Source organism: Trichogramma pretiosum, unplaced genomic scaffold (assembly GCF_000599845.2).
Source record: "Trichogramma pretiosum strain Unisexual culture from Peru unplaced genomic scaffold, Tpre_2.0 scaffold24, whole genome shotgun sequence".
Classification (NCBI taxonomy): domain Eukaryota; kingdom Metazoa; phylum Arthropoda; class Insecta; order Hymenoptera; family Trichogrammatidae; genus Trichogramma; species Trichogramma pretiosum.
Genome location: NW_019641611.1, coordinates 1465993 through 1478603, shown reverse-complemented (window position 1 = coordinate 1478603; position 12611 = coordinate 1465993). Strand labels below are relative to the sequence as shown.

The 12611-nt window shown below is 39.4% G+C and overlaps 3 protein-coding genes across 5 annotated transcripts; 1 reads left to right on the top strand and 2 right to left on the bottom strand.

Moving 5' to 3' along the window:
• Positions 1 to 261: 261 nt before the first annotated feature.
• On the bottom strand, positions 262 to 2225 carry LOC106648336 (target of rapamycin complex subunit lst8). The gene is made up of 2 exons (XM_014365138.2): positions 1754 to 2225; positions 262 to 1677 (listed from the first exon to the last, which is right to left on the bottom strand). Exon 2 carries the CDS (start codon positions 1610 to 1612, stop codon positions 581 to 583), a length of 1032 nt encoding a protein of 343 aa, XP_014220624.1. The 5' UTR covers positions 1613 to 1677; positions 1754 to 2225; the 3' UTR covers positions 262 to 580.
• LOC106648337 (8-oxo-dGDP phosphatase NUDT18) lies at positions 1983 to 5784 on the top strand. 2 transcript variants are annotated; one of them, XM_023458613.1, is made up of 4 exons: positions 1983 to 2054; positions 4317 to 4860; positions 4927 to 5032; positions 5115 to 5784. In XM_023458613.1, the coding sequence occupies exons 1-4, from the start codon at positions 2027 to 2029 to the stop codon at positions 5352 to 5354; spliced, it is 918 nt and encodes a 305-aa protein (XP_023314381.1). In that variant the 5' UTR covers positions 1983 to 2026; the 3' UTR covers positions 5355 to 5784. The 2 variants fall into 2 exon arrangements, with proteins under 2 accessions (XP_023314381.1, XP_014220626.1); XM_014365140.2 differs by lacking the exon at positions 1983 to 2054 and adding an exon at positions 2360 to 2624.
• Positions 5785 to 5881: 97 nt separating this feature from the next.
• LOC106648335 (uncharacterized protein PFB0765w-like) lies at positions 5882 to 11129 on the bottom strand. Of its 2 annotated transcripts, none has more exons than XM_014365136.2 (5): positions 9872 to 11129; positions 9488 to 9679; positions 7244 to 7614; positions 6661 to 7175; positions 5882 to 6579 (listed from the first exon to the last, which is right to left on the bottom strand). In XM_014365136.2, exons 1-5 carry the CDS (start codon positions 10346 to 10348, stop codon positions 6182 to 6184), a joined length of 1953 nt encoding a protein of 650 aa, XP_014220622.1. In that variant the 5' UTR covers positions 10349 to 11129; the 3' UTR covers positions 5882 to 6181. The 2 variants fall into 2 exon arrangements, with proteins under 2 accessions (XP_014220622.1, XP_014220621.1); XM_014365135.2 differs by having other exon boundaries at positions 5883 to 6579; positions 9866 to 11128.
• Positions 11130 to 12611: the final 1482 nt, after the last annotated feature.

The following is a 12611-nucleotide window of genomic DNA, read 5'->3' as shown; positions in this document are numbered from 1 at the left end:
ATGAAAGTTCAATTTCTCCATTACCTGTAAATAGTCACAATAATTTAAGTTGTTTGATAGTAAATCAAATATGTGTTGTTTTGAATTGTGCATAGAATATATGGGTTGCCAAGTGATTGTGGCCATGTTATAATTTTAAAAACAAAATGTTAAATATAAAAATAAAAAATAAATACTTATAAATGAGAATTATGTAAACATTTTTATTACCAATATACATTTTTATTATAGAAATTTATATTTATATGAAATTTACAATTTAAACAAATTTTTTCATGATTGGGTTAAGGCATTTAATATACACAATAATTTGCACCTGGATCGTCAATTTTAGTCTTAATTAGCACTCAACATTCATTACAAAATGAACACATTATACAAATTATATAAATGGACAGTACAATCATTGTCTTGGGAAACTGAACAGTTAACTTTGGTAATAGCACTATATCCAAAGGCATGGCACCATTTGTTTTACATTTAACAATTATCTTAACAACATACAAATAATGAGTCTGTACAAAATTACAGGTCACAAGTGAAAGAATTTCATCTCTCACATTTATATTTACTTATTTTCTCAACTAACTGGAATCATGGTATCTCTAAACGCAAGAGCAGAGACAACTTTTTGATGTCCCTGGTATTCTCTTTTAACTTCTCCAGTAGTTAAAGACCAAAGTCTAGCAATGCTATCTGATGATGCGGTAAATAAGTATTGGGAATCTGCACTGAAAGCTAAATCCCAAACCCAACGTTTTGCTTCATGTTGAAGAACAAGAGTTTCTGAAAAGTCAGCAGTTTTCCATACTCGTGCAGTTTGATCTGCAGATGTTGTAACAAGCAATGTTGAATCAGGACTAAACTCACATTTGAGACCATATCCTTTATGAGCTTGAATTCTGTGTCTAGGATTTAGTTTTGTTTTTTCATCACCAGATCCTCCAGTCAATGCCCACACAAAGCAGTGCCCTTTGTTTGTTACAGCGGCCAAGTAGGTACCATCAGCATTAATAGATACATCTTGAATAGACGATTCTGTCTCTGGTATCAACTGTTCGTTGTGATCGGACCTCAGGTCCCACAAATGTATGACACCACTCTGGTCTCCAACTATCAATTCAGCTTGATTAGGATGCAGTGCTACGCAATTGACGGGAGCAGACACTTGAAAGATTCTCTGACATTGAAAATTACTGGATCTCAAGTCCCAAATTCTAGCAGAACAGTCTTCACCGCCCGTGTACATCCATTTACCATGCTCCTGAAAACCGAGCGTACTGACGTTCTTAGAAATGCCCTCGTAATTGATGATGGGATTGGGATTCGTCGAGTTGAGATCGTACATGCGAATGTGCTGATAACCAGCTGCGGCGACAATGTGCTTCGTCGGAGTTATGGCCAGCGCATTGACTTGCGAATCGATGTGTTGCAGGGTCCGTTGACAAATACCACTGTGAGCTTGCCATATCTTGATGGTGTGATCGTAACCACCTGTGACGAAAATCACCGGGTCGTTGGCGGGCGTAACATTGGCAGACGGAGAAGTGGCGGCTGCAGCAGCAGCAGCCGCGGCAATGTTGCTTGTCACGTTGTTTACCTCGGTGCTCATTGTTATGGTTTGTGTACTATGTACCGCACACTCCCCCTCACGCTGCCCGGTATGTGCGTTATAACCTGAAAGAAAACAAGCTCACGTCAAAGTTGGTTCACGAAAGTCCAGAGTTCATTCGTGGGTAGCAATTTAAAGTACCTTATAATTCGATCAACCGTTCAACTTGAAAAATGATTACTTTAGACTTGAAAAAACGAAGCCAAAGATGTGCTGCGACCATCTGACCAAGGCACAAGACACTTACACAGATACGCGAAACAGACTTGGAAGTTGAAACGAAAACAAAAACAACAACAACAACAGTAGCAGTAGCAGCAGCGGCGGCGGCGGCACGAAGAAACCAACAACTAGATGACCGAGACAAGTAGAGAATGTGGAGGCTCACGATACCTGCCTTATACACTAAACTAAATGTCGGCGGCGCATGGAATGTCAGGCGGTATGGCAGCTCAGCAAGCACTGTTCGTATACATAACATTTACGCACACACATAACTCGTAGCGAACATATACATAGCAGGTAGTGTGTATAGCCAAGTGTACTGGTTATACACACGCAAACATCCGAGAGAGTGCAAATCTCACTCTCTCAACTCTTTCTCTCTTTCTCTCTCCCACTCGATTGGCTAGCTTCACGTTGCGATGAAGCTCCGTTAGATGGTCAAGTACAGCAAGACTTAGTATAGTCGTGTGTAATAGCGCGAGCCGTTCGCGACGTGCGAACAACTCGCTTCTCTGCGCGGACTTGCAGTATATCAGTATCAAGCGGATCCGCTGCTGCACGCCGCAAAGTTCAGTGCGTTTAATTGAAAATTTCGCGCGTCAAGCTCGTGTCAAAATACGCGCTAGTTTCCGTTTGACCATTAATTGTATAGCAGCGAAATAAGCGCAGTGAACAATGCCAGATGTGATCGAGGAGGAGATTAGACACGTGCTCGCGGGACAGGGCTCGTCCAGGACGGCCGACCAGTTGTGCGATTACACGCTCGAGCAGCAGAATGAAGCCATCGGTAAGGAGATTTTTAAAGAGTCATTGCTCTCGAGCTCTCCACTGCACTGCAGCAGCGTAAACATAAGCTCGGGTCAGTCGTCGCGCTATGGTTCGATAAAGCGTTGCACTTTTTTTTTGCCATTTAAATGCCTCGAACGCTGCGCGCTTGTGCGGAAAAGGAGAAAATTGTTTACTCCTGAAACGTCAATTGTACGGACATTTTTATCGATCCAATATGTATAATGAATAAGTAAGTAATAATAAGTATACGTAAGACGATATGAAGTAACGTATCGCAGCTTGACGTGTCTCATATACTTAAAATATTATTTTTACCTACGTGTAATAATCTGCTCGCATACAATATTCAAGTATCCTGATACTCACAGTATAATGCTTTGCTCCTGACGTTACGCGTATTGTATATGACTTTATGGGCATATATTGTACCGTGCAATAAATTCCGCATGCATTATGCAAATGTTGTCATCGATACGGCTATTGTGTATAGCGGGGCACGAGTCGTCGCGCCGATAGTCGACGTGCCTGATCCCGCCCATGCAGGATGAATTGTTCGTCCGTTCTTCGTCGTCGTCGTTCCTAATAACACATCCGACGTCTCCGAGTCGCTTGCTCAATTCGTATAACTTTTTTTCGCTTTGTTATTATTAACAATAAGCTGCAATATATCTCGTGTCGGCATTGCATCGTAGGATGCGTTGGAAAGAAAGAAAAAACGTGACGAAATATGATGAATTACTTTGTAGGTTAATAATAATCGCTGTTATCTCTATATAAGTGCATATTGCAGTACGAAGGTGCGTGCAAAATAGCTTATTGTGCAGTGCATCCGAGCCAACCGACAGCTTCTTTCTCTCTCTTCTCCCTCTTTCTCTCTTTCACTCGATATCCGCGCGCGCGCGCCTCGCCTATGTATAGGTGTACATAGAAAGTGCGCGCGGCGAAATTTTTTTCTTTCAGCAGCCAACTTTTTCGTCGCGCTCTTCGGAGCTCGGAAGTTGGAATCGCGCAAAAGTGCAGAGCTTGGCTCGCACCGAACGAGGGTATAATATAGCTATACTAAATCTGTAGGATAAGTAATATCTGCTCTCGCGCGCGCTCTCGCAAACAGGAATATAAGTGCAGATTTTCACTCGCTTCGAGCGAGTGTGTACGATAGCGACGATGTGGGGCGTGTTTTTATTAGCTTTTATGCTGCGATTTGCGCGCACTGAAAAACGCACTAATATTCGCAGATGTGTGCGTATGCCCATGTAACACTGCGATCGACACAACTCGGCATACACACGCGTGCAAGTGCAATGACGTGCTCCTCTGCGCGCGCGAGCCAGTTAACGATCGGCCCGAGCGATGAAAGTTATTAATTTTTGTTCCGACGATTAACCGAGTCTAATACATAGCTTTTCGCAGTTTATTATTTTCCGCGGCCAATCTCTATATCTCTCTCTGCAGATGAAGTGTTTTTCGATTACTTTTCCCATTCTGTACAACGTTACATTGCGGGCGTGCGCCAGCTGTAGAGCCGGAGCAATTATTTTTTATGGAGCTTAACGCTCTGATTCGACGCGTCTGTATAGAGTAGCCGTCGAGAACCGATCGCAAAGTGCAATTTGCTCATTGCATTCATTGTTTTTTACCTTCGAAATCATCCGAAACAGTTGCTATCACACATGACGATGTATGGTTGCAGAGGCGAACGGCATCAAGCCGGCGGTGAGCTCATCCTACGTGCCGGTATGCCAAAAGACGGTGACGTACATCGTGGCGGCGGTGCTGATCAACGGCGACGACGAGGTCCTCATGATCCAGGAGGCCAAACCGTCGTGCAAGGGCAAGTGGTACCTGCCGGCGGGCCGGGTCGAACCCCACGAGAACCTCATCGACGCGACGAGGCGCGAAGTCCTTGAGGAGACGGGCCTGCTCATGGAGCCCAAGTCCCTCATCATGGTGGAGTGCGCGAGCGGCTCCTGGTTCCGATTCGTCATGACCGGCATCGTGATCGGCGGAAGCCTCAAGACGCCCGACCAGGCGAATCAGGAGTCGCTGCAGGCCGCCTGGGTGCGCGAGGTCACGAGCCTGCCGCTCAGGTCCAGCGATATTTTCACTCTCATACAGAAGGGCAGGGACTACATGAGCAAGGTCAACGGGCCCTGGCACTCGAGTGTCCTGCCCGTTGAGAAGCAGCACGACAAACTTTACCTGAGGCTCATCATATGTATTAAGAAGAAAGCAACGTAAGTCCAGCTCGACTCTCACAACGCGTTGCAATCATTCTAATTACCTCGTTTGCACTTTCACAGTAACAGACTTCACGTGTTGATGTCGGAAAAAACGACCTTACACTTACCGATTTGCGAGATCAATCCTTCGAAAAATTTGCACTCCACGCTTCACAGGTTCATGGTGGTGAGCATTTTTTTCAATATCGTAAACAATGCTAATGTTTTTTTCGTCCTTATTCTTAATTACTTCGACGCTTATCACGCAGGAAATCTTTGGAGAAGGCATCCCTCAGCACAAGCCGCACGGTCTTTTGTCGGTCGAATTCAGCGGCCAGGGCGAAGGGGACGGTGTCTGCTTGACTTTGTTGATCTCGTTCAGGCCTGCCTTAGAAGAAGTCTCGATCAGCGGAAAATACATATGGCATGAGTTACCACAATTATTAGCCGAAACTCTAGCGAATCGTTTGCCTCGAAACATGTCGGTATGTTTGAACGTTGTGCGCTGAACTTACAAATTTTTTACTTTTAATTGTTGACAAGTATAAAATAGATTATACTAATTGATATTTTACATATCTAGACAGCGTCAATTCCTAGCACTATTTTCCAATAGTCCTTCCGAGACCCCAAAACTAAATTTCTTGATCAGTTTTTGTGAAAAATATTTATCATAATGCGAATAGAATTTAATTTTTTACTGATCAAAATCATAGTCTATATTGTACATTAAAAACGTATGCAATATTATGTATTATCGCGAGATGTGCTCAAGTAATTGTTACATTCAAACATTGAAATGAATGAGTGTGCTAAACTTCCCAAATGTATGTATTATTAGCTAATAGCTCATAGACTACAATTGAAATAACAATTGTTATAACTAGAGGCTGCGATATCTTATACTCATGTTTTTATAATTTTATTTATACAGATAAAGTGGACCATTTTATTTTATATTTGTATATTGGTTTTATTTCAGTTATTTTATATTGTATTTTGTTAATAAAATATTTTCAATAAATTTTTCATATTATTTGATTTATTTTTATCAATGTCAGAAACGTTAAAAAAGTTTTTTTCTCATAGTAGATAAAGTTTTACAAACAAAACTAAATGTATTACTTATTAACACTAGAAAACTCTTCAAGAAACAATTACTCTATAACAATTTATTAGCTTGATTTCTACCTATATTGATCACAGATTTGACTTTTTAAGAATTGGATTTTAATTTAACATTAAAATCATTACTACAAAAGGCATGTTTTTGTACATACATTCAAACTTAACACTTGGCATAAGTGTACAACTAAATTTCAGAAATAAAACAAATTTATTCAAAAAAGTTATTGTTAGCTATGAATGTTATACATTGGAAAATTAAATTTCTTTCGTGCTGTATTTCACTTTGTAGCAGTCTATTTAATAACCTTAATCGACCATTGCTATATTCAGAATCATTGGCCTTATGGTTTTTAAAATTTGAATTTTTAGTTTCTTTTTTCTGATAAGACTTTTCGTTCGATTTTGGCTGTGTAACTTCCTCAGATGCATTACTATTCTTTGACGAGTTATTTTTGGTTGAAACGTTTGGAGAAGTACTGAGTTCCTCCAAGGCACTATCATCATTTTTTTGTATTACACCAATAACTTTATTTTCAGACTCAGATATGTGCGATATTTCATTTTCAATATTTAATTTTACTATAGGCACTTCTTCAGGTAATTCATCTGGAGATAGAATTTTATTTTTGAATAATTGATTTCAATATGATTATTAACTTTAATGATTAAAAAAGATTGATTGCTTACCGTCATCGGATTCAGTACCATAGTCAGCAACCAATCCGAGAGATTTTGTCACTTTAGGTTTTTCTATCACAACGTTCTCTGAAATTTTCGGGACTTCTGTAAGTTTTATTATTTTTGCGGGAACAACTTCATCATCGTCGTCAGATACACGAAATTGTTCATTTTCTAGTTGGTCTGTAACTGGAGATTCAATTTCATCAATATTTTTTTCGGTCGAGTCATGTTCATAAGTTTCTGCATCATGACTACTATCGTCCAACATATTGATTCCAGCAAATGGAAGTAAACCGCGATAACGTTCTGCTTCTATAATTTTTGGAAGTTGAAATTCATCTCTTGGTTTTCGATTTCGTTTTCTTTGTCTTTTTTGAAGGTTTGGGTTTTTATTTGGTTGTTTTTTTTCATGACTTTTTTTATGATTTGATAGTTCGATTACTTCTCCACGATTTTTCTTTTCCAATTTTTCAGCTTCTTTCTCCTGAATGTTCGACTCAGTAGGGAACTTATACCTGTTTCTAATAAATAATACAAAATTATTATTCATTCCAATGAAAATTTATATTAATTCAACCAGACAACTTACTTTTTTCTTTCGGCTATCCACTTTTCAACATCTTTGTCAACAATGATGCTCTTCATTCGTTGGTATAGGCCAGTAGCATGTTGCATACTAATATGTTTTTCAACCAGCTTCGGGTGTGCACGGAAATCACATCCATCGATTCCACAAGTCTGATGCTCGTTTAAGTGTTTCCTCATTTGTGCTGCATTATTGAAATCGCGGTCACAAACTTCACAGAATAAATTTTCTTCTCTACTTGACTGCGAAAACTTCTGTTCCGATCCTTCATCTGGCTGCATTTGAGTCTCTGTATCATCTTCTGAATCGCTAGTATCGGGCATTACTTCTGAATTGTGGGCTCCGTATTCTTCATCATTTTCGTACAGGTGTGCCTAAAAATATTCAGATAGAAACTATTCTTTTTTTAAGTATGTCGCCAAAACGACGGATATTAAAAAGGTTGAGATCAAAAGTATTATTTTTTGTTAGTTATTTAAAAATATGTTTTTAAAAGTCAAACTCTATACTTGGATAGTTAATTTGGAAGCAACATTGATAAATTGATATCCACATATTCAAGCTAAAAATTCTAAATTTGTCTCTTGATTTCCACGATTTAAATGCCAATATTTATTTGATATATAATTGTCTGTTTGCTTGGAAGCATTTTCATTAAAGAAGACAATCATTTGAATGTGTATATAAATATTTATTTTTACAGTGATATAAGGACTTGGATACAAAAAGTGTCTGAAGCAATTTTATCAAACTTATAAATTCAAATTTTATATTAGATAGAAATCTATTAAAACAATGATTAATATTGAGAATAAAAAATGTTGCTTGTAATGAAATCTAGCAAATACTGCAATATTGCTAACATACAAGTTATACACATCAATTATTAGGTGATTTTAATTTTTCAATATAATAATTAATAGCAAATTTTTGTGTATTACAAATAGATGTATCCTTAACCAGGAAATTATAAGGAAATTGGCCACAAATTTATTCAGGGCACTGCACTACTGGCCAAAGAGCAATTTCGGAGCGAATTGAAATACATTTCAAATTCATTTAACAGACCAGTTGATTTACAGGCATATAATCGATGTTTTATTCTCACGAAATGTGTGAATAAATTTTGGTTTATTTGTCTAGTAAATTTTCGTGCACAAGAAATATTTCGTTAAAATACTTTTAAAAAGTAAGAAAATTAATGAAAATTACAAATTTTTACTTGTGACTTGGTTTTAATCATTCTTTCTCAGTTTTAAATGATTATAATAATATCTAAACAAATAAACCTTTCACAGCATGCTTTATACAATAGTTCACTTTAAATTATAAACTTTGATTACGAAAATCAAAAAATGTTACAGTTCATTAACTGCTAAGTTACATTTATGTACTTATATAAAAGACGCTCGAAATTAATAGAAAATTAATAACGTGATTCAAAACGTCTTTGAATACTACATAGATAATTAGAAGCATTAAGGTGAATTTGATGTTTTATACTCTTTTTCAAAGTAATTAATGCAAAGTATTTTTGACACAAACGCAAAATTGTCAAATTTACTATGTTTTTGTTAATTAGAAAAAAGTCAAAAGAATTGAATTGTAATCAGTCCAAGGTTCCGAATGACATATTAAAAATTCGAACCAATCACTCAAAAATTACAAAGGAGTAGCCTACGAAGCTCAAGACTGTGCTTGTTCGCTGGAAGGCATGTTCTCCCCATTTAGCTCCGTTTGCTCTGTTTGCTCAGTTTGCTCAGTTGTGTTTTCGCTATTTTGAACACTTTCTTTTTCAACAGAATTCTGTTCAGGTGTTTTCGGAGAAACCTGTAATAAAATGAAATTTAAAAACCATTTGATTTTCACGAAGCTACAGAAGTATTTACTGCTAAAGGCAATAAATGAAAACTTAAGTTCTGATTGCTATAGGAATTCTCAAGGTCGCATAACTGCAGCAGCTAAACACAACAAATATCTGGCTCAATTTATGAAGTTTACCTAGTGATCAATTAATTTGATTTGTACTTTGTTCACATGGAGCAAAAGCATGCATGAGTTAGGGTTAGAAAAGTGAATATTTATAACATGAATAAGTAGCATCAATTGTCTAAAAGCTAATGTTGATAAAATTAATTGTTTGTTAATTTTTAAATTTGAATACCCATTTAATTATTTTAAAAGTAATTTAGATTAGTAATATTAGTTATCATAAACATAATTATTTTATAATTGTAAGTTATCTACCTGTTCAGGATGTTTGGAAAGATATTCATTTTTGGCATCACGAATCATTCGTGTTACTTTGTTCCTGAGATCTTTGAACTCTTCCCACTCCTTGGCATCCTTATTCTTTTTAGCTTTGGCATAGAGTTTATTTTTTTTCTGGATTTCACTACGAATTTCATCCGTCATCCAGGGTTTTTTCATTTCCAGTTCCTGTACAAGCGCAAATACAAACATAAGCAAGCCATCGAAAGCGTAATAAAAAATAACATGCTTGGTACTAATCATAAGAATGTAATGGTACTGTGTCATTGATGAGTTATAAGTCACACTACCATCACTTTAATCTGTATCGATAATTGAAATAGGCAATAAAAGCAGCTTACGAAATGTACGCACTTTTACCTCGAATTTGTGATTCTTTTTGTTGTTGTTGTTGGGTCCGTTTCCATTCTGTTTGGGTTTGCCGTTGGCGTTGTTCGGAGGGTAGCGTGGTCTCATGTGTGGTAATACGTGAGGCGGCATCATGCCCCTCGGTGGTCGCATGGGCATCGGTGCTCGCAACCCCATGGGGCCTCGCATCATCGGTGGCGGCGGTGGAATATGACCGGGCATGGGTCGACACATCGGCGGCATCTGCGGTGGTGGACCGTACATATTCGGTGGCGGCGGTCCAACCATCATGCCTGACCGTCCCGGGGGCGGCATCGGTCTTCCACGGTTAGGAACAAATCGTGGCATCGGTGGCGGTAGCATACCCGGTCTACTGTTCATACCTGGTGGAGGTGGAGGCGGCGGTGGTGCCCGACCGAAACGCGGTATCACCGGTGGCCTCATCACTTGAGGTGGCATCCTCATCGCACCGTTATTCAATGGACTCATGACGTTATACTTAAAACACTATGTTCACTCGATAATCTAGCAGTAATACTTAACAACTAAGTAATTGTACGTTGCAGGGACCACGTTGGACTTCAAGCCAGTGAAGCCAAATCGTCGTCGGAATGTAGCTTTGGTCAAAGGTTAAATGCTCGGACTGTATTGTTATCTTCTGTTTGAAGATCAGAAGGAACACTGCCAAGTGCCGACACTTGCGCGCACACTTGAGAGTTGAGCAGCTAATGTATGTCGGACTAGCGACTGGCGAGTGCTACAACTACCGTGTCCTTTCGAAGCGACGAGCTGCTCGGCTTGTATTACAATAACATACACACAAATGTATGCCCAAGTAATCTAATGCCAAGTCTAGAGCTGCGCGTAGCGCGTGTGTCTGCGACTCCTATGTGTGTGATCTTGCGTATACGTGCGCGTGAGGCTCTGCGTTGTCAGAGTCACAGTTCACAATCACCACACGGCCGTTGGGCCACTGCTGCTACTGTCTAGAGAGACGAAGGATGTCGCGCCACGGCCGGAAGTACCGAAACTTTGAACAGCAAGTTCCAGCCGCCGAGATTTTGCGCTCTTTCTCTCTTACCTATATGCTATGCGGGCCCTAATAGCAGCGCAGACAGCAGTTGCGAAAACTCGCTCCGATGCTCGAAACTCTGCTCTTCGTCTTTGGCTGTATGGAACCTCGGCCCCTCTATAATTGCTCGACGCTACCATACGCACAGCAGTCGATCGATTCAATAACAGCGCACTGTGGCGAGCGGCCGAGCCTCGGCTCGCTCGGCGGCAGCGCAGCAGCAGATGTGCTCGTGTTGCGCCAATATTTGCCCCCTCTACCCAGGCAGGTGTGCATGGAGGGACAACGATCCGAGTTTGCTCTTTCTCCACGCTCCTGTCAATAAACACCGACTCCGAGTCTCGCTTTGATATACTATTTACATGCTGTCTTGTATGAAAATTGACGAAGTCGCAACGTCGGCCTACGAATTTACTTGAACAATGATTTCGGATGGATTAGATCGGGGAGCAATGGCCTAGGGTTGTTGATCTATGCGCCAGTTTGTTTGTATTATGATCTTGTATCTGCCGACACGATTTAAACTAAGTATCAATCAAAACGTAGGCAAACGTTTACTCGAATCAACAGCGAAATGCACTCTTATGCTCGAGTCAGGCATTACAGGTGCGAAAAATCGAATAATCATCGGTGGAGGCGAATATCGATTTTACCCGCGAGCACAACCACGACGAGAAACAATCCACGCACCCACTTTCAACGGGCCAACGTCATCGTTGCGTTTCGCGCGGTGTATACGCGTGCAGACTTACTCTCGCGGGAAATCGTCACGTGTCGTTTCGCGCGCACTTCAGTTCACACCCTGCACTCTGCAGCCAGTGGACAATAGCATAACTGCAACACGACACCTTACGCCACGTGCGTTCTCGACGCCACCGAATCCCCGGATTATTTTTATAAATGATGATGATATCGGAGAAGTGCTCGTAATCGCTTGCAGTATTCGTGATGGTCTAAATGAAATGAACAACACGACTTTGGTAGTTTCATTATTTTTCGATTTTTTTTTTCACTTTTATTTCGTTATAATGCACATGTTTCGTGAAAAAATTAAATTCCGTATTACGAAATTAGCCATGTAGAGCTTTACAAAAATCTATAATATCGGGTTCACCGCGATATTATCAATTTTTTACCTCTTTTTTTTCAACACTTTAATTTTTTTCTCTTTCTCTCTCTCGCTCTCTCGCATCACACATCATCAATTTACCCTTCATCATTTCTTTCTCTCGCATTCTCGGTACAAAATTCTTCATTTATTTTTATTTTTACTTTTTTTAATAATAATATAATACGCAAAATTTTCCCAACACTCGACGTTTATATGCTCGAGCTCAGCTGAGGCTTCAAAGTAATACATGTGTGTATAAAATAAATCCATGACGATGCGTCCCCCAAAGATGGAAAGACATGCAACAATTTTCGGAAAATATAGGCTTTCTCTCGCATTGATCGGCAAAAGAAACGCCAAGAGGGGTGCAAAACATTTGTTTGAATTATACACACACATGGAACGGTTCTGAGCGGTGCACGAGCCCTGATCAACGTCGGAAAATTCAACATTTTTTTCCATCATTTTTTTCAGGTTTTTTTTTACGTTTTTTTTACATTTTATACATTTTTTATGTTATGTACTGTTTTCTTTTCTGTCGCACAAGAGATTTGGCTCATAAAAAAAAT

Excerpts from the sequence above, each read along its gene's own strand:
- LOC106648335 (XM_014365135.2), bottom strand. The coding sequence starts at position 10,348 with ATGAGTCCATTGAATAACGGTGCGATGAGGATGCCACCTCAAGTGATG. Across the intron at positions 7,615-9,487 it reads TTTCCAAACATCCTGAACAG|GCACACCTGTACGAAAATGA; the intron begins GTAGATAACTTA and ends GAATATTTTTAG. Across the intron at positions 7,176-7,243 it reads TGGATAGCCGAAAGAAAAAA|AAACAGGTATAAGTTCCCTA; the intron begins GTAAGTTGTCTG and ends ATTATTTATTAG.
- LOC106648337 (XM_014365140.2), top strand. The coding sequence starts at position 2,513 with ATGCCAGATGTGATCGAGGAGGAGATTAGACACGTGCTCGCGGGACAG. Across the intron at positions 2,625-4,316 it reads GCAGCAGAATGAAGCCATCG|AGGCGAACGGCATCAAGCCG; the intron begins GTAAGGAGATTT and ends GTATGGTTGCAG. Across the intron at positions 5,033-5,114 it reads CGCTTCACAGGTTCATGGTG|GAAATCTTTGGAGAAGGCAT; the intron begins GTGAGCATTTTT and ends CTTATCACGCAG.
- LOC106648336 (XM_014365138.2), bottom strand. The coding sequence starts at position 1,612 with ATGAGCACCGAGGTAAACAACGTGACAAGCAACATTGCCGCGGCTGCT.